The sequence below is a fragment of the Hippocampus zosterae genome, chromosome 18 (assembly GCF_025434085.1).
Source record: "Hippocampus zosterae strain Florida chromosome 18, ASM2543408v3, whole genome shotgun sequence".
Classification (NCBI taxonomy): domain Eukaryota; kingdom Metazoa; phylum Chordata; class Actinopteri; order Syngnathiformes; family Syngnathidae; genus Hippocampus; species Hippocampus zosterae.
This window is the reverse complement of record NC_067468.1, coordinates 2,624,601-2,644,682: the sequence shown is the minus strand read 5'-3', so window position 1 is coordinate 2,644,682 and position 20,082 is coordinate 2,624,601. Positions and strand designations below refer to the sequence as shown.

Here is a 20,082-nt window from a genome sequence, read left to right as displayed (position 1 = left end):
TTAATGATTGCAAGCATAAGCGTTCTTCTTTTCAAGCATAATCAATAAATCAATCTAATAAGCGAATGTATGATGACTAAAAATAATCAATCCATCAATTAGCAACTAGCAACAATGGAGAAAAGGAAACAACGAACACTTGAGGATTGTTTTTTTTTTCGGTATAAAAGCGTCCTCAAAACAAAACAACTAAGGAGATGGTGTTTGTGTAGAAGAGAAGATGACGCTTTGGTCACGTAATCGAAAGCAGCACCTCTCAAACGAACGTCAACCTGCGCAAATATCGCGTGCTACACTCAGCCCTCATACCTCACGCCCAGTTTCGAGGTCATCTGATGGAGATGAACATGCTCAACGTCAGGGCATGGCAGATGCCCTTGGCAGATCGCTTGGCAGAGCATTTTGTGCCTCCCGTGGCGCACATCGCCCACAAATTGTCTCCCTGGCGACTTCCAGTGAGGACGGCAAAGAGGCTGCATTGCTTCGCATGGCCGACACCGGGCACACGTCAGCGATTCACTGTAATCGTCTCGTAATGACAACGGTGAAGACGATGAATTGGATTTGGATCCCGATACGTCGAACGAATACGTGTCTTCGGACATAACGGAAAGCAGCTGAGAGTTCTCGCCAGAGCCGCTGGAACGAGGAGGTAACTGCTGACTAGCTTGCAAGTTCCCATTCAAAACTTCATCACTTCTTATGCCTCATCAGTCACTTTTATGCACTGCTACATTCCCCGCTATACCTGTACTATAAAGTTGCCATTAAAACTAATCATTTATGTACGGTTGATGCGTCTCATAGATGTGGATGAAAATATGCGCCATAAATGTGGTGACTTGCGTGTCGCCATAGGTTTTTAAAAAAACTAATCAAAACAATAAAAAAACAGGACACATTTGGTCCGCTCAGCTCTGCTAAAACCACTCGTGTTAAATTCATATTCCATTCATTTCCCGAACCGCTTGATCTTCACGAGGGTCACGGGGGGTGCTGGAGCCTATCCCAGCTGTCTTCGGGCAGTAGGCGGAGGACACCCTGAATCGGTTGCCAGCCAATCGCAGGGCACACAGAGACGAACAACCATCCATGCTCACATTCACACCTAGGGACAATTTGGAGTGTTCAATCAGCCTGCCACGCACGTTTTTGGAATGTGGGAGGAAACCCACGCAGGCCCGGGGAGAACATGCAAACTCCACACAGGGAGGCCAGACCTGGACTTGAACCCCCTGCACTGTGAAGTCGACGTGCGAACCACTGGAGTACCGGGCCGCCGAATTCATATTCCATTTCATTTCAAATTGGATGCTGAGCAACGTGGAATGAATGGTGTAAATAGTAGTGTGCGAGCATGTATGTGTGTGTGAGAGATGTTGAAATGTACAGTAAGTGGAAAGCAACAATAAAAAATAGAAAAATAAAAGGGTGGTAATTGTACATACTTCTATAAATTACAGATTGTCCAACCAGAAGCCAAAAGATGACAACTCTTTGCCTTGATGGTGGAAAGAAAGGTAAATACAATTATTGTACCTCACTCTGCAGCAATATATATTTGCAACTTTTTATGTTTCTATAATTTATAGGTCGTGCATCTGGACGTGGTGGGATGAATCGATGTGGATTGAAGCCAAAAACCATCCTCTCCACAGCTGCACTTTCGTTCATTGTTCAATAGTTTTGTTGTGTGCAAATAAATTATTTTGCTATAAAAACATTATTTGTAATGTTCTTTTGTAGGAAGAACACATTACGTATTTGAGCTGTCACAAAAAGAAAAAAATTGTGTAAAACTTGAAATGATGCTTGAAATTACAAAAAGCTCATTTTCTCTGGATATCTGCAGAAAATCGGCCTTTTCCATAAAACCTAGCAGTTTTCTAATGCTGATTACTAATGAACGGAGAAAGATAGAAACCAACCTTTTTTCTGCTGAAGTGAGAGAGTCTCGCATTTCTTTTGACAGGTTGCATGTTTATATAGCCATAGAACAGAAAATTCTGTGGGCCTTGCAAATCAGTCAAAATTCAGTAAAATAGATGTGGATGAAAATATGCGCCATAAATTGAGGGATTGAGGGGGTTGCTCCAGTGAGGGGTGGTATTCAATGAGTTAATTGATTGATGAAAAGGCCATAGTTAACCTCAAATGAGGCCGAAGTAGCTCAGTTGGGAGAGAGTTACAATGAACATCTAAAGGTCCCTGGTTTAATCCCAGGTTTCGCCATGTAAGGCAGGGAAATTCTTTCTTGAATGCAATTATTGTACTACGTTGCATCCTGTGACTCGCTGTTGTGATTTTGGCCGATAAGATCCCATTACCTCTCCGTGAGCTGTCACCTTACCGTGGTGGAGGGGTTTGTGTGTCCCAATGATCCTTGGAGCTAAGTTGTCTGGGGCTTTATCCCCCTGGCATGGTCACCCATGGCAAACAGGTCCTCGGTGAGGGACCAGACAAAGCACGGCTCACAAAGCCCCTTATTAAAAATAAAATAAAATAAAATAAAATGGTACTCAGTTTCCCTTGCCCGGACGCGGGTCACCGGGGCCCCCCTCTGGAGCCAGGCCTTGAGGTGGGGCTCGTTGGCGAGCGCCTGGTGGCCTACACCCATGGGTCCCGGCCGGGCTCAGCCCGAAGAGGTAACATGGGTCCCCCTTCCCATGGTTTCTCCACCCGTGGGAGGGGTCAAAGGGGTGCGGTACAATGCGAGCTGGGCGGCAGCCAAAGGCGGAGACCCTGGCGGTCCGATCCTCGGCTGCAGAAGCTAGCTCTTGGGACATGGAATGTCACCTCTCTGGCATCGAAGGAGCCCGAGCTGGTGTGTGAGGCAGAGAGGTTCCGACTGGATATAGTCGGACTTGCCTCCACACACAGGCTGGGTTCTGGTACCAGTCTTCTCGAGAGGCGTTGGACTCTCTTCCACTCTGGAGTTGCTCACGGTGAGAGGCGCAGAGCAGGTGTGGGCATGTTCATTGTCCCCCGGCTCAGTGCCTAAACATTGGGGTTCACACCGGTAGACGAGAGGGTTGCCTCCCTCCGCCTTCGGGTGGGGGGACGGGTCCTGACTGTTGTTTGTGCATATGCACCAAACAGTCATTTGGAAAGACTTTCAGTGTACTGTAAATAACAGTCTTCAAACAGGCTAAAACATTTTATGGGTCATAGAATCATACATTTGTCATTTAACACATTGTTAAATTCATTCTTCAGAGTACTGAGATATCTGGGTGGACTGAACAGGCTTCACAACTCCTGTTGCCTTCTGCCAATGAACTGGCTTCACAAGTTGTACAGTCCCGACAAGAGGAGGGAGCACAGACTGCACAGGTAAGCTCTACTGCAAGTAATCCTGAATGCTTTTTCTAAACTACTTAATGATTTTACACAACTGTTAAGTAATATAATAATACCCTTTTCTCACTGAAACTAGTGGATAGTAGTGATCCGTGGCGACACGCAACCAATTGGCATACTCTATTGTCCGTTTCCCATTGACCAACAGAAGGCTATTCTGCGAACAACCATCCGCGCTCACAACTAGGGACAATTTCGAGTGTACCATCAACCTGCCAAGTATGTTTTTGGAATGTGGACGGAAACCGGAGTACCCGAGAAAACCCACACAGGCCCCAAGGAAAACATGCAAACTCCACACTGGCAGGCCGGAGCTGGGATCAAACGCACGACCTCTGCACTGTGAGGTTGACGCGCTAACCACTGGACCACTGGGCGGCCCACAAACCAAAATACTGTATATAATTTCAAAAATACCTTCCATGAAATTATTTGAGACACCTCACTTTAATGTCAGTCTTGAACTGCAATTTTCCCTTGAGTGCTTACCGTAGTTTGTTGGTCCTTGGCAGGCATTTATAGGACCCGGCATCATTTCAATCACCTCTCTGAGCTCATCCGCCCCTACACACCTGCCCAGCGCCTGAGGTCTGCGGACCAGACATTATTAGAAGTACCTAGAACAAAACAGAGGCTCAGAGGGAATCGAGCCTTTTCCGTTGCTGGTCCCTCTCTCTGGAATGACCTCCCACTGACCTCCCCCTTGGTGCCCATCTTTAAAACCCACCTCAAAACTCACTTGTATTCTTTGGCGTTTGACTCGGCTTGACTCAGATTTGATCTTAGTCTTACTGTTTGGTGCTATCTACGATCTTTGTTACTGATTTATTGCTTTACTGTTGTATTTGTTAGTTGCTCCATGTACAGCACTTTGTATGCAGCAGCGATTGATGTTTGAAAGTGCTCGAGAAATACAGTTGAGTTGAGTTCATATTTCACCTCTGCTACCTTTTTCATGTTTTTTAAAGGACAGTGGACCACATCGTTTACCGCAAGACTTGTTCTCAATTTCAACCAGTCAGCTATCCCCTTCAACCTCATCTAACAATCTAGGAGATCCAAGGACACCATGGCATGCATCCATTTGTAGGATCAAGGTTGTTGATGATCTTTTGTCTGTGTTTATGGACAGCAGCATAATGGAATTCAATTTAAAGATTAAGTTTGTAAATGAAAAAGCTATTGATGATGCTGGTGTGTCAAGGGAGGCTTACAGTGCATTCTGGGAACAATTTCTTGCGTGAAGGGGAAACAGAGCGGGTTCCAAGGCTAAGGCCAGATTTCTGTGAGGCTGAATGGCAAGCGGTTGGGCGGATCTGGATGAAAGGATTATTAGACCGTGGTATCATGCCAGTGAGGCTATCAAAGGCTTTCGTGCTAGCTTGCATCCATGGCATTGACTCAGTTGATCGAGACATCCTAATTTCATCATTCCTTAACTACCTTCCTCCCATTGAGAGGTCGGCAGTTGAGAAGGGCCTCCAGAGCACAATGGAGGAAAGTGATGAAGAGGACTTGCTTGACGTATTTACAAGGATGGGTTCCCACTTCCTCCCGCCAAAGAATATCTTACAGCCTTCCTTTGAAACAATGGCTCATAAAGCCCTTCTACAAGAGCCCAAGTATATTCTTGTTTCGCCAATATTGCGACTTGTGGATTACAAATTACCAGGCAAGGAAAGTGTGTTGTCCTTGTATGATTCAAAGAAGGCCATAGGAAAAAGATATTAGCGGCTGGATAGCTCAGTTGGTAAGGCATCGGTTTGTCATACGGGAGACGGTGGTTCGAATCCCGCTTGGGGCAAAAATGAGCACATAACACCATCCAGTGTGGGTCCTTGGGCAAGATCCTTCACGCTAATGCCTACCTCATACAATGATGAGGGACAATAAAACGAATGACATGCCGGCTCAGACGTCGCCCGGCCAAACAAGGTCTGCGTCAGGTGCTGGGGAACCAGAGCACCTTGATGAAAAAATGGGCTACTGGAACGAAGCGGAGATGGGCGAGATGCGATAACATGGCTCTGTTGGAATCCTACTACTCAAGCAACCCTAGTCAGAGGGGCTACATGCAGAGAATGTGGGCTAAATGGTTACTATGAAACCCACAGTCACGGTTGACCACGAAACCACTAGTAGCTCAGTGTTCCAACATCCACAAACGGCAACTGCTGTCACAACTTGAGATTGATGAGGTACAACGCAGGTTCCATGGTGAAGGGCCACAGGCTGCCAGATCAGAGGAGGAGGTCATACAAGAGATTGGGAGGCAAGGCCCAATGACTGCAGATGATGAGATTGGGTGGCCAGCCCCAATGAATGAAATGCTGAGCGACGCAGCAACTGACCTGAAAGCTAAGATCATGGCGAGAATGAAAGCTGGGCAACCTAGAAACCGATTACAACGTGTGAATGCAGCACTGAGGGAGATCCCTACCGTAACGATCACAGAAACCAATGAGCTGATATACGCTTCAGCATCAGTGATCCTGGAGACTCTGGGCTATAAGAGCAACCATGGAAGCCATGAGATACGTTACCCACCATGGAAAAGACGGTTGGAGGCTAAGATCAAGGCGGCCCGGAAAGATGTGAGTCAATTGACAGAGGTCCAGAGAGGTATGATGAAAAGGCCGATACCCGAGAGGTACATCCAGATGACCATACCTGAAGCACTCGAAACTGCCAAACAAAGGCTCCTCCAAGCCTTGTCCAGTCGCCTAAAGCGGTACACGAAAGAGAATGAGGCCAGACGAATAAACAGGCTGTTCGCAACACGACCTGCGAAAGTGTACGCTCAGTGGCAAGGTCCTAACAACAGAGCTGACCCACCAAGACTGGAAACTGAAAGGTACTGCAAAGGCATATGGGAGAAGGCAGTTGCACATAACGGCAGTGCACAATGGCTGGTGACCCTGAGAGAGGAGCACAGCAACCTCCCTGAACAGAACCCAGTTACCATAACAGTGGCAGACATACAGGAAAGAGTCTCAGATATGAAGAACTGGACAGCACCAGGCCACACCTACTGGCTAAAGAAACTCACAGCACTCCATGAGCGCCTAGCAGTACAAATGAACCAGCTGCTGAGGGATGGGACTCACCCAGAATGGCTAACCGAAGGGCGAACGATCCTGATCATGAAGGATCCCTCGAAGGGTGCAGTCCCATCCAACTATCGGCCAATAACCTGTCCACAACATGGAAGCTAATGTCAGGCATCATTGCGGCTAAGATAAGTGGACACATGGATCAATACATGAACGAAGCGCAGAAGGGCATTGGTAGAGATACCAGAGGAGCCAAACATCAGCTCCTGGTTGACAGAACAGTCGCACACGACTGCAGGTCCCGACGTACCAACCTGTGCACAGCCTGGATTGATTACAAGAAAGCCTATGACTCGATGCCACATACATGGATCACTGAATGCTTGGAGTTGTATAAGGTGAACAGGACCCTAAGAGCCTTCGTTGCGAACTCTGAGGATGTGGAAAATGACATAAAGCTGTATGCTAAGAGCGAAAGGGACATAGATTCCCTGATCCACACAACCAGGAACTATAGCAGCGACATCGGGCTTTGCGGATGACACCCAGCTCTATCTCTCCAGCAAACCCGACGCTTCTCTCCCACCCTCATCCCTCTCTCAGTGTCTCTCAGAAATCAAATCTTGGTTCACCCATAATTTCCTCAAGCTAAAAAGCAATAAAACTGAACTCCTACTCGTCGGTACCAAATCCACTCTAAACAAAGCCGACAGTTTCTCCCTCACAATTGATAATGCCACTATATCCCCTTTCCCCCAGGTGAAGAGTCTGAGTCATCCTTGACAGTTCACTATCCTTTCACTCCCACATCAATAACATTACCCGGTCCGCTCATTTCCACGTTCGCAATATAAACCGCCTCCGTCCCTCACTCACTCCGCACACCACCGCTATCCTTGTTCACAGTCTCGTCACTTCCCGTATTGACTACTGCAACTCACTCCTCTTTGGTGTCCATCAAAAATTCCTCCATAAGGATCATCACGAGAACCCCCTCCTTCCATCAAATCACCCCCATCCTCCGACAGCTCCACTGGCTTCCTGTCAAACTTAGAATCAACTTCAAATTACTTCTCTATACATTCAAAGCCATCCATAACCTTGAGCCCCCCTATATGTCAGATCTTCTTCAAATCTCCATTCCCTCTCGCTCACTCAGGTCCTCATCCTCCCTCCACCTTTTTCTACCCTCTGCCCGTCTCGGCCCGTCTCAGTACAATGGGGTGCAGAGCCTTCAGTCGCTCTGCCCCCAAACTCTGGAACTCACTTCCTCCCAACATTCGTAATATTGACTCTCTTTCCTTATTCAAAACCCACCTATTCAGACTTTTCTAGCCGCCTTATATCTTTCTTTCTTTATTTATTATTTTATCTGTGTTTTACTATTGGTCTTGGCTGTACAGTTTAACAAGGGTCACTGTAGCTTGCCTTTTTTCTTTTACATTTAAAGGTTTTGTGGTTTTGATTATCTTGGCTAGCCGTTGGATGTGAGCAATGACATTAACTGCTGTTGCCCATTTTGAAATCCGTGACAGAAGCTATTGAATGTCAAATTGCCTTACAGCCTCTGTCTTTAACACTTGTACAATCCTCACCTCCGGATCTCCCACCAGTAGCTCAGGTGTCACCTCGTTTATGGCTATATCTCTCTCCCATAAAAACCTTGGATCGGTGAGCCAATTTGAGTTAATGAGACCTGCCACGTTCAGGCCTCTGGAGGCATGGTCTGCAGGGTTGTCTCCTGTGTCGACGTAGTACCACCGCTTTGCATCACTGTTTTCTCAAATTCTCTGGACCCGATTTGCAACAAAGACATGGAATCGTTTAGCGTCATTGTTAATATATCCTAGAACCACTCGAGAGTCTGTCCAAAAATATTCTTCATCTATTTTGACTTCCAACTCCTCCCGTAACATCTTGCTCACGACTGCTGAGGTTACTGCTGCGCTTAGCTCCAGCCTTGGTATGGTGAGTATTTTGGTTGGAGCCACTCTCGCTTTGCCAATGACAAAGGAGCAGTTCACCTTCTCTTTGCTTAACAACCTGATGTAGCTACACTGACCATACCCTTGGCTGCTAGCGTCAGAAAAGTGGTGAAGCTCAATTCTCTGTACCTTGCCAAACCTGTCCGATATAAAACATTTTGCAATGTTGATTTGATCAAGGTTTTCCAAATCCTCTACCCAAATCTCCTACCTTAACTTTAAGTCCATCGGTAGTAGATCGTCCCATCCTGTACCTCTCTGATACATCTCTTGTAGTATCCTCTTTCCGTCAAGGATGAATGGAGCTAAAAATCCGAGAGGATCGTATAAAGAGGCTACAACAGAAAGAATCCCTCTTCGTGTGGTGGGTCTTTTATCAAGTGACACCTTGAAGGAGAAACTGTCACTTTCGATCTTCCATCTTACCCCAAGCGCTCTTTGCACTGGTAAGTCGTCAGGCCTGAAATCAACATTCTTCACGTCCACAGCACATTCTGCTACATTGATTGAATCTAGCACTTCTCGGTTATTGGAAAGGAATTTGTGGAGGTATAGGTTTCCTCTTGCACACAGAGCTTGAGCCCTTTTCACAAGCTCTTTCGCTTCAGCAACTGACTCCACGCTTATGAGTCCCTCATCAACATAGAAATGTTTCCGAATGAAATTAGCTGCATTGGGGAACTGTTTCTCATTAAGGTTGGCAAGGCATTTCATGGCATAATTGGCACAGCCAGGGGAAGATGATGCTCCGAATAAATGCACCTTCATACGGTATTCTGTGGGTTGTGAATCTAAGTCTCCATTTTCCCACCAGAGAAAATGCAACTAATCTCTGTCCTCCTTTCAAACATGAAACCTATGAAACATTTTTTCTACATCACACATAATTGCAACAGGGTGTTTCCTGAAACGACATCGTACAGCTGTGAGGCCATTTGTAAGGCCTGTTAACAGATGGTCATTCAGTGAGGTGCCTTTGTACTTTGCAGAACAGTCAAAGACCACGCGGATCTTGTTCGGTTTCCGGGGGTGGTACACACCTTGATGAGGGATATACCAAAGATTGCAGAGTTCTGGTCTGCTGTCTAATCTGGTGTTGAGTCGATCCCATGCTTGCTGATAGGCTTCTTCGTCTCGTCTATAAAAACTGCCTTCAAGAGAAGATTTTGCCTCCCCTGCTATGTACCTTTGTAAATGATACAACCAATCTGCAGGGTTTGAGCATTGCCTCTATCAGAGCTTTGAAGCTTGTACTCCACTCTATAAAGTTCAGAGGATCACCTGAGAATACCGTATTTTCACGACCATTCGCCGCACCGTATGGTTGGGCGCAGTCTCATTAATGGGTGCGATTTCTGTATTTTACACATAGACAAAACACACTGTATTATTGGCCGCAGTTTTAAAGTGGTAAAACATACGCCAGCTTAAACATACGGCATGCATGCGCGCATGCTAAAAACACGTTAGCTTGAAGCATACTGATACAAGCTAAAAACACGTTTTTAAAAAGGCAACGGAAGCAAAACTGAGTTCTGTTTTATTTTATTTAGCCATCGTACAATGTACTCACGTTTTTCGATCAATCATCACTCAGAAATCCAAAGTCCTCATCCTCTGTATCAGAATCGAACAATTACCGGTAATCCATCAAAAACGCCGCGTTCCCTCTCGTTGTCAGAGTCACTCTCATTGCTGTGGCTCCACAGAAATGTACCGGCTTTGCCAAAAACTCGAACAACAGTGCAAGCAGACACGTTCGTCCAAGCAGCCACAATCCATTCGCAAATTGTGGTGTAACTCGCCCAGCGCTGCCTCTCACTCCTTGTAAAGTTGTGTTTCCCATCAATCATTAATTGTTCCCATGCCGTTCGCAACTTTACTTTGAACACCCGATTGATGCCGATGTCCAGCGGTTGGAGTTCTTTAGTCAAGCCTCCGGGAATAACGGCAAGCTCAGAGTTCAGTTGCTTGACTTGGTTTTTCACCGCTGCTGTGAAATGGGCACGCATGCCAAAAACATAACCGATGGCTTGAAGTTTGAACTGAGCTTCGTTGGCGTGTCTCTTTGTAGAATTTATTTTCGGGGGTTCTTAGAAACTAAAACCGAAGTTGTTTTGCAACAATGCACATTGCCACACTCTATACAGGTGTTGGTACCTGCTTGGGGTGACCCCTTAGCGTCCACTTACACGCCCACCCTTCACCCATTGGCGGAAGGCTGCATGCCTTTCCTCTTTTACGTCTGCCTTCTATCTCTCTCTCTCCCTCTCCATATATGTATATATACACGCCCACCCTTGATTGAACCCATGATTGGCCAACTTCTTTGCCGCATGCCTGTCCACAGTCACTTCTGCCTTTTCTCCAAATAAACAGCGTATCGGCTGTCAGTCAGATTTTGGAACTCAGCGCATACAAAAGACACTCCGCATCATAAAGCGTCCTGTCCATTTTGGAGAAAATTTAAGACTTTTAATGGCGCCTTATAGTCGTGAAAATACTGTACTGTAGGCTCTGTGTTTGGAAGGCGACTGAGTGCTAATGATTCCTGTAATGTCTGAACGAAGGTTGTCTCATTTTGTACAGTTTGCTGTTCATGACGTGGGGTATGGTGAGAAGAAGGAAATGCAACATTCTCTTTGGTGTGTACGGGGCTGCTTGTCCCATTCCTTTCCTTAATTTCCTCTTCCTCATATACACCTAACTGTGCCTTAATTACTTCCATGTCTCTCTGATTTTCAAGTTTTTTCAACTGCTGACGTTGAGCTTCAATAGCCTCTTCCATGTTAATCTCAGCTTCCTTCGCAGCCAGAAGAGCAGGCATTTCGGCTCGTTTAACCGAAATGCTTGGTGATTCGGACGGGTGCCCGGAAGGCTTGGCACTGGATGCTGTAACTATGGAGGCGGTGGACCTGGCATATTCATTATCTAGCAGCATGTGTAATTTTGCGTTTTCTGCCACAGCATCAAAATCATCTTCATCTTCTGTTAGACGGATTCTCATTACTTGCAGTAATTCTGCTTTGGCGGTACACATGCATCAACTTTTCGCCGTAATTCTTGACTTGGTGTTGTCTGGCTTCGGACACTGTCGTATATTTCTTTTATCTCACCCTCAAGCTTCTCAACCTCATCCATCATGTCGTACATGCCTTGCTCAGGGCACCATTGTTTTAACTTTCTTCGGGTTTCTCTAACATGACTTTTCCATTTCTCATAAGTTACATTCAACTTGCCTTCCTTTTGAATGAACTCTTTCTCTTTTAGTTCCTGCATGATGACGTTCGAAGTAGCTTGTGGATAGCTGCATGGCACGCGGGTCAAGTGCGACGACGCTCGATGTAGCTCGTAGCTTGCTACGTGATGTGCGCCGAAGCCGATAGCTTGCCTCGTGATGTGCGCCGAAGCCGATAGCTTGCCGTGGGGGGAAGCACCTGCGCGCTGAAGCCTCCAGAACAGGGGTGCCCATTACGTCGATCCTGATCTACCGGTAGATCTAAGACAGGTCCCAAGTAGATCCAAGGAGTGTCAAGGAGAAAAAAACAACAACCATTTGTGTGGCTTTGTACATGTTAGTAATATATTGTTTGTGTTAATGTATGGTGCACCCTAATCATCCTATCAGTCTCATTTTCACAAAAACAATATTTTAAAAATCCTGAATTTATGGTGGCGCGAGATTACGTCACCGGAAGTTGTTAGCGCTCAGCAGTCTGCAATTGCAGCTTGTGATTAGAGCTGTTCTTCTTTTATCGTCATTATTCTCATTCAGAGTTTGCTTTGTGTACAATTCATCGAGGGCACAGCAGAGATTATTGCGGGAATATAGGAGGGCCCAGGGAAGCAATTTAAAACGGTACATGTGAGCTATGATAGTTAACAGGCTGCAAAAGTGCACCGCATGCCTCAGTTTCAGGCTGTTTCTCATCATGGCGTGCGTGTGTGTGTGTGTGTATGTTTGTATGCGCGCGCGCCGATAAGGGTTGATCCCGGGAGGTTAGTTGATCGAAAAGTAGATTTTCGGTCCAAAATGTTTGGGCACCCCTGCACCAGAAGGATGGATGAGGACATGTTTTCACTTTATCTACCCAGGTCAAGGATGACGCCTCGTACTGATGTCCAAAACGTTTAATCGTGGAACACCGTGAAAACTAAAACACATTTCAAACAACAATCAAAATTACAATATCTTGAACAGGACACTAAATAAATAAACACAAAATGAAATACCGTGTGCACCTTGGTAAACCGAAAGTAGACAAATTACAGTAAATCACGTCGACCACACGGTATCGTAGTTATGTCTCTGACTCTCTCTCTCCAGTTGTCTTCTCGATCTTTCTCTCATTCCTCGCAATCCACGGCACGCGACCCGATAGTGATTTTTAACAAAACATTCCAAACAACATATTCAGAGGATTTAAAGAAAAAAAACATGAAAGTTCACATAGAAATATGAAATACTTTTGCAAAACAACAAGCCTAAAATAAATTGTATTTTTGTTGTCATGGCAACCAACAACTCAGTCTTGGCGCCAGTTACAAAGTGTATGCAGAAAATTAAAGTCAAGTAAACAGTATTTATAGAGCACTTTCAAACAGCCATCGCTGCATACAAAGTGCTGTACATGGAGCAATTTAACATGCACAATAAACAGTAAGACAAATCGGTAATAAAGGCGGTCGAAAGCACCAAACAGTAAAACCAAGAACAAATCTAAGTCATTCTGAATCGAATGCCAAAGAATACAAGTGAGTTTTGAGGAGGGCTTTGAAGATGTCATGATGTTTTTTCGGTTTGGCCAGCAGGTGGGATGAGCGGACCGTTCCCTGCCCCGTCGTACTGGTGGGCGGCCGCCTTTCCACGAGTCCTGGCGTGCATCCAGACCAGAGCAGCCCTCCGCTCCCCGGACCGCCAATGCCGAGGAGGAGCCTATGCAGCTGGGAGGTGGACGTGTGGGACTGGAGGAGAGATGGCGCTGGATTCGGGAACAATCCTGCTAGTGAGTTTTGAGGAGGGCTTTGAAGATGGGCTGCGAGGAGGCTTGCCGAATGTTCAGTGGGAGGTCATTCCAGAGAGAGGGACCACCAACAGAAAAGGCTCGATCCCCTCTCAGCCTCAGTTTAGTTCTTGGTACTTCTAATAATGTCTGGTCCACAGACCTGAGTCGCCGGGCAGGTGTGTAGGGGCGGATGAGCTCATAGAGGTAAGGTGGGGCAAGATTATTCAGAGATTTGAAAACAAAGAGGAGGATCTTGAAAATAACTCTAAAATGAATGGGGAGCCAGTGAAGGGATGCCAGAGTAGGAGTTATGTGCGCCCTCTTACGAGTACCAGTCAAGAGGCGAGCAGCGGCATTCTGGACCAGCTGAAGGCGCTTAATGGAGGACTGGCTGACTCCAAAGTAAAGGGCATTGCAGTAATCGAGCCGGGATGTGACAAAGGCATGAATTACTGCCTCAAAGTGTTCATGTGACAGGAGTGGTTTTATTTTGGCCAGCTGTCTAAGGTGAAAGAAGCTGGATTTAACAACGGCACCAATTTGCCAATCGAGTTTGAAATCACTGTCCAGTTTAAGGCCCAATTATGTGACTGTTGACTTAAGATAAGGAGACAGGGGGCCCAAGTGTACAGGATGGAATGTACAAGGGCCACTGGAACCAAACAATATCCCCTCTGTCTTCTTTTCGTTGAATTTCAAGAAATGTTGTGCCATCCAGGTTTTGATTTCTTCCAGACAGGATATGAGTGGCCTTAATGAGAAGACGTCTTTCTTGCTCAGTGGGACATAGATCTGGCAGTCATCTGCATAGCAGTGGAAGGGAATACCGTGTTTCCTTAAGATGGAACCCAATTGGAGCAGATATAGAGAGAACAGCAGAGGCCCCAGAATTGAGCCCTGTGGAACACCACATGACAGGGGAGCAGTGCGTGACTCAAAGCAGCCAAGGCTGACACAAAAGGTTCTGTCAGCTAGATAGGACCTAAACCACTCAAGAGCACTGCCGCCAATGCCCACCAAGTGCTGCAAACAAGTCAGCAGAATACTGTGATCCACTGTATCTATTGCTGCAGTTAAGTCCGATAAAACTAGACACACATGGTCTCCAGAGTCATTTGCCAAGAGGATGTCATTAGAAACACGTAACAGGGCTGACTCCGTGCTATGCATCGTCTTGAAACCCGACTGGAAGACCTCCAAGATGTGTTCATCCAAGAAAAGTTTCAACTGCATGTGCACCACTTTTTCCAGAATTTTGGAAATGAAAGGCAGTTTGGAAATGGGCCTGAAACTTGACAGCACATCTGGATCAAGACCAAGTTTCTTGATCAAGGGTTGGACCACAGCATATTTAAACTGTTGGGGAACTACACCTGAAGAGAGGCTGCTGTTCATGATATCCAAGACCGATGCGCCAACACTCGGGAGAACCTCCTGAAAGAAGTGCGGGGGAACAGAGTCGCAAGGGGAGCCAAATGGCTTCGTCTGGCGAACTACATCCTCCAAAAGCGCCAAGGACACAGTTTCAAAATAATTTAGTACAGCTGAACATGGAACATGGACAGAGGGGTCAGATGCGGTATTTCAGACCGGAGTCCTAGCTGTAGAGACGTTATCAATGAAAAACTGAAGGAATTTGTTGCACATTTCGGGTGAAGAATCCAAGCAAGTAGGCAGAGGGGGTTTGAGTACAGAATCTATCGTTTTAAATAGTGCGCGTGGGTTGTGATGGTTAGCTAGAACAAGGTCCGACAGATATTCTCTTTTGGCCTCATTTATTGTGAGCTGGTAGTTACGCCAGCAGTCTTTCCAAATTTGATAAGAGAACATGCAATTTGTCTTTTTTCCACTTGCGTTCAGCTTTGCGACACCCCTGCCTAGCTGCCCGGGTAATGTCGTGAAACCATGGCTCGGGTTTAGGCTTTGGGAGCACAGTTTTTGAAGGAGCCACCAAATCCAGGATGGCACGGCATGACGAGTCGAACCAAGAGGTGAGTTCCTCTGTGTTAGATGAGGGTACGCAAAGGTTATTAAAGGCATCAGAGAAAAGACTCGCAGTGCGAGGGTTAAAAATTCGGCGTTTACAACTAGGAGCGCCAGATTTCACAGCAGCATGCGATAAGACTAGGTCAAATAAAACTGCCATGTGATCAGAAATCCCATTTTCAAGGACTCCCAGATTTGACACCGGTAGACCATGAGCAAGGACAAGGTCTAAAATATTTCCTTGTTCATGTGTCCGGCTGGTCACTTACTGCACAAAATTAAAAGAGTCGATAAGTCTTCTTTTAAGAAGTCTTTTGCTAGCGGTTTTTCCGGACAGCACACATGGATATTAAAATCCCCCATTAGGAGGATATGATCATATCTCAGCCTGATTTCCGCAAGAAAGGTTGAAAAGTCGCTTAAAACGTCTTTGTTGTATTTAGGAGGACGGTAAATGACAGCACAAAGCACCGGGAAAACACGACCAACTTCAAAGAAGGTTGCTTCAAAGCTGGTGGCCGATGTGGTAAATGTGCACCGTTTACATTTGAAATTGTTCTTAAAATTGGTGAAGATTGCACGAATATCTGTGTCCTATGTGTTGTGTTGTGTTATTTTGACTTCAAAATGGCGCCGCGAGATCGGCTGCCTTTCCAGCAGCTCCTATGTTTTGTTGTTCTACTTCTTCCTTTCATAACTTTGCTGCTGTGAATTGGGAATTTCTCCATTGCGAGACTATCTTGCTTGGCTCTCGACGAAGGCGGATGCTTTTGCTTTCTCTCCTGTCCCCCAAGCCCACCCCCACCCTTCCCTGCTCGCCACTCATTCCATGTGCTGTCTTTGTCTGATTTTTCTTAGCCTCCTTTCATATTTTCATCCTAAAAACAAACATGGAATTGGTTGGCTGGTCTCTCGATGCCATCGACAACATTTTCTCAATGAGAAGAGCAGGCAGTGGGGAGCCTACATGCCCCTCAGGGACTTTTGCTGCTGGGTACACCCTAGATCAGGCATGTCCAAAGTCCGGCCCGCGGTCGAATTTCATCCGGCCCTCGGCCCCCGTCATAAAATCAGTGCCGTCTGGCCCGCAGGTTGGGCGCAATGGAACACGTGTTGCATTGACTGAGGTCTCGTAGACTGGCGAGTGATGCTTCATAGAGTACTGCTTCCCTCTAGTGGCTAAATGAGTAATAGCATTCACTAAATGAGTAATAGCATTTAGACACTAGAGGGCATCACTCACGAGTTAACAAGACATCACTCCGTGTTTATATTGACTGATATGTCATATTTCAAATTCCTGTTTCAAATGAACCAAAAGAAATTCTTAAGATTGTTGAAATTAAAATAAAAATGGAAATGTGAAACAGACTGGCTTACTAAAATTTGTTGAACAATATTGTTGTTCAATGTAAAGAATGTCAGCCAAGGTCGACCCCCCGACATTTTACCACATAAAATCTGTCCCCCTTGGCAAAAAGTTTGGACATCCCTGCCCTAGATCCTTGGAGTAAGCGGAGAATAGTGTGCCTGTCAACACTGTCCGTTGAAGATGTGGATGACATCTACATTTTCGGCCTTCCGATAACAGGTATGCTGCTGTTTGGTGTGAGCAGTTTCCTGATCTATCGAAAAATTCAACCGACGGGAGCGGCTATATTGGAAGAGGCTGCTGGTCGAAGAATGGCATAACGCGGATGTCCAACACTCAGACTCAGACTGTGCTTCAACCACAAACTGTTGCCGTTTTGGAAAGTCTCTGCAAGATGGTCAAGAACTTGGAGAAACTGGAATCCGTGCTCAAATATTGACTGAAATCACGGATTTGGCTGATCGACGCCACTAAAGAGACATAAGCCTCCTCCCTCCCTCCCTCCTACCTCCCTCAAAAGTCCCTACATAAAAACCAACTGGTTCAAAACGCCTCTGCTTGCATCATTACAAAAATACCCTCCCAGCAGCACATTACCCCATCCTTCAGCAGCTCCTCTGGCTCCCCATCCAAGACCGAATCAACAACAAACAGCTCCTATATACATACATGGCCATCCACAACTTGGCCCCTCCCTACCTGTCCGACCTTCTTCAGGCGCATACACCCACTCACCCCCTCAGATCCTCATCCTCCCTCAGCCTGTCAGTGCCCCCTGCCCGCCTGAACACCATGTGAACCAGAGCCTTCAGTCGCACTGCTCCAAAGCTCTGGAACAGTTTACCTGCGGACCTCCAAAACTGTTCATCTCTCTCCACTTTCAAGTCCCGTTTAAAAACACACCTGTTCCGGACTGCCTACAACACTTCCACTTCCCATATCTTGTGATTTTATGTCCTGTTTTTGTATATTTCTCTTATCTATTTTTATATTGTATTTCCTCATTGTCTGTAGAGTGTCCATGGGTGGTATAAAAGGCACTTTTAAATAAAATGAATTATTATTATTATTATTACTCTGCCGACTGGTTCACAACGTCCCGTTTAACACAGAGAATAAAGATTTCATTGTATTTAGCGATTTGGAGAGTTGTAGCTAAAGTTGTTAGCATGTTCTTTATGCTCTAGTTCTCCGAATCACTCTTAATATGTTACGGGAACAGGGTAGGCACGTTCTCAGTTCGTTGTTGGTACGTCATGTCATATTAGCAGATTGACAGTGTGTTGTTCTCTATTTTGTTTTTAGTTTAAATTGCCTTTCATGATAACATAGTATGTTCCTGGTGTTGGATTTCATCAAATAAATTTCCAGCAAAAGTGCAACTTATACACCAGCGTGATTTATACATGTTTTTTTCTTCTTTATTATGCATTTTCTGGCCGATTCAATTAATACTCCAGAGCAATTTATAAAAAAATGCTAGGCTAACATTGTTACTTGCAAGCAACAGTGTAAAGCCATATCTCACTAAGTGGCTGTTGGAATAAATCTAATTCTGTTATCCCATATTTACTCTCTGCGTAACTTTAAAACCTGTTTCAGAGTGAAACCTCACAAATACCTCATATACAATGGGGTAGGTTGATAATGGGAGACTTGTCGGACCGGGAGAGCTCAGGCTGCACCTCCTGTTCTAGCTTTTAGGATATCTTGTTGTTAGCGGCTTCTGACCAAATTAACTGTTGCTTGTCAGAACATAACATCAGCCCAGGACACCAAGAGAGGGACATCCCAAGCTGTGTTCGTGGACCATCGACATCCAGTAGGAGCCATTTGACGACATCTCAGGAATGAACTGTGTTCTCATCGAAAATCTCCTTTACTGAAACTGTTGTGGAATGTGAAAATACTCAACACACCTGTTAGAAGATTGTGTATCAGGGAAATCCTTCCAATAAATGCAAGGAGACAAACGTCAGAGTTGCCCCGGAACCTGTAACAGTTTACATGGCAGAGCCAGCTGGAGAGCTGCTCCGAGATTGTGAACCGAGACATGTTTTAGCGCACTCTCTCTTGCATGAAAGATAGCCATGCCTGTCTCCTGAGTCTTCCTGTTCCTGATGTGTTCTTAGCGTCAGATTACCAGCATTAACCTAACAGTGGCCAAAGTCAACACCGCTCACCCTTTGATGGCGACAAGAAAAACTGTTGGTGAGTGTCTGGGGAAACGTTTTTGCAACCTCAAATGAACCCAGACGAAACCTCACACCCCAATCATTCATTACATGCGCACACACACACAGAATAAACCTCAGTCGGATACAGTATGCAATGTTTAATCAGGGGTAAAAAACAAAACAAAACATTGACACGGGACAGCTTTGTATCAGTGTCGCTTATAGATTTAACTTCAGAATTCATTCTTAATGTTAAATTCACAATACGATGAATTGGGTTGAACTCAGTTTAAATTCAGTTTCACTGAGTTATTACTGAACTGAGATTTTAAATGGTACAACAGAGCTCTTTTTATATGAAAACACCATTACCTCATTTTAAACTGACTAATCTTTGATTAAAGACAATCTAAATTGAACCCTTGTTGGTGCAACCAAGCCTTACAAGTTTTATTTACTCTTTTACAATCATTCCTTAACAGCCTAAGATTTACGTATCAATAAAAGATGTGATAAATAGTTTTCTTTAATAGTACAACTGGTATATCCTTCTGTTGTCCAATCACATTTATTTTAAAATTCCCCAATCTATGTTAAATAACTGGTATACTGAAAAATATTTTTTTTTGTTTTTAAGCTTTGAGGTGTCTTCTACAGTGGACACTGGAACCCAATACAGGGGAAAGGGAACTTCATTGTGAAACAGTTAGTCCAATAAAAATATCAAAAAGTCAACTTGACAAAGTGTTCAACATAAACATAACTGTCCATCATCTCTTTTCTTTTGTTTCACTTTTGCTTCTATTGTGCTTATTTGGTATGATATTTCTTTGAAACACAAAGGAAAAGCTTATCGCCTATGATCTTGCAGTCCTTTGGAACCCTGTTATTCATTAGGGTTCCAGTCCTTTTGTCATCAGGGTGTCAAGGAGGCTGATTGTTGTAAAGTACTTGTCAAAGAACAGGTGGGTGACTTGGGGAACAGACTCTGTTCACTTTTAAACAACTCCCCCAACTCGGGAGGTAGACGGTGCGCCGCTTCCTCTTCTACGTCGCTTACTTCAGACTCATCGTCAGTTGTACTTCCAATTATTCCAGCCTTTCTGAATCCCGACAGGATGGCTTCAGTTGTCACTGAAGCCC

The 20,082-nt window shown here is 45.3% G+C and overlaps 1 protein-coding gene and 1 long non-coding RNA gene across 6 annotated transcripts in view; both read left to right on the top strand.

The window, feature by feature from the left end:
* Positions 1-9,323, top strand: part of LOC127590686 (uncharacterized) — a 56,078-nt gene extending 46,755 nt beyond the window's left edge. For 4 of the 5 annotated variants that reach the window (XR_007959733.1, XR_007959734.1, XR_007959732.1 and 1 more), the window contains one exon: positions 37-1,429. Coding sequence is in view for 1 of the 5 variants with exons in the window: in XM_052050122.1 (XP_051906082.1) it covers positions 5,643-6,575 (933 nt within the window). In the remaining 4 variants the exon portion in view is untranslated. Of the gene's footprint in view, positions 1-36; positions 1,430-3,216; positions 3,334-4,328 lie in introns of those variants that run through there. The other variant, XM_052050122.1, reaches the window with a different exon arrangement.
* The window catches only part of LOC127590738 (uncharacterized), a 90,552-nt gene that overhangs the window by 59,308 nt on the left and 11,162 nt on the right, over positions 1-20,082 (top strand). The gene's annotated exons all lie outside the window — the stretch shown is intronic.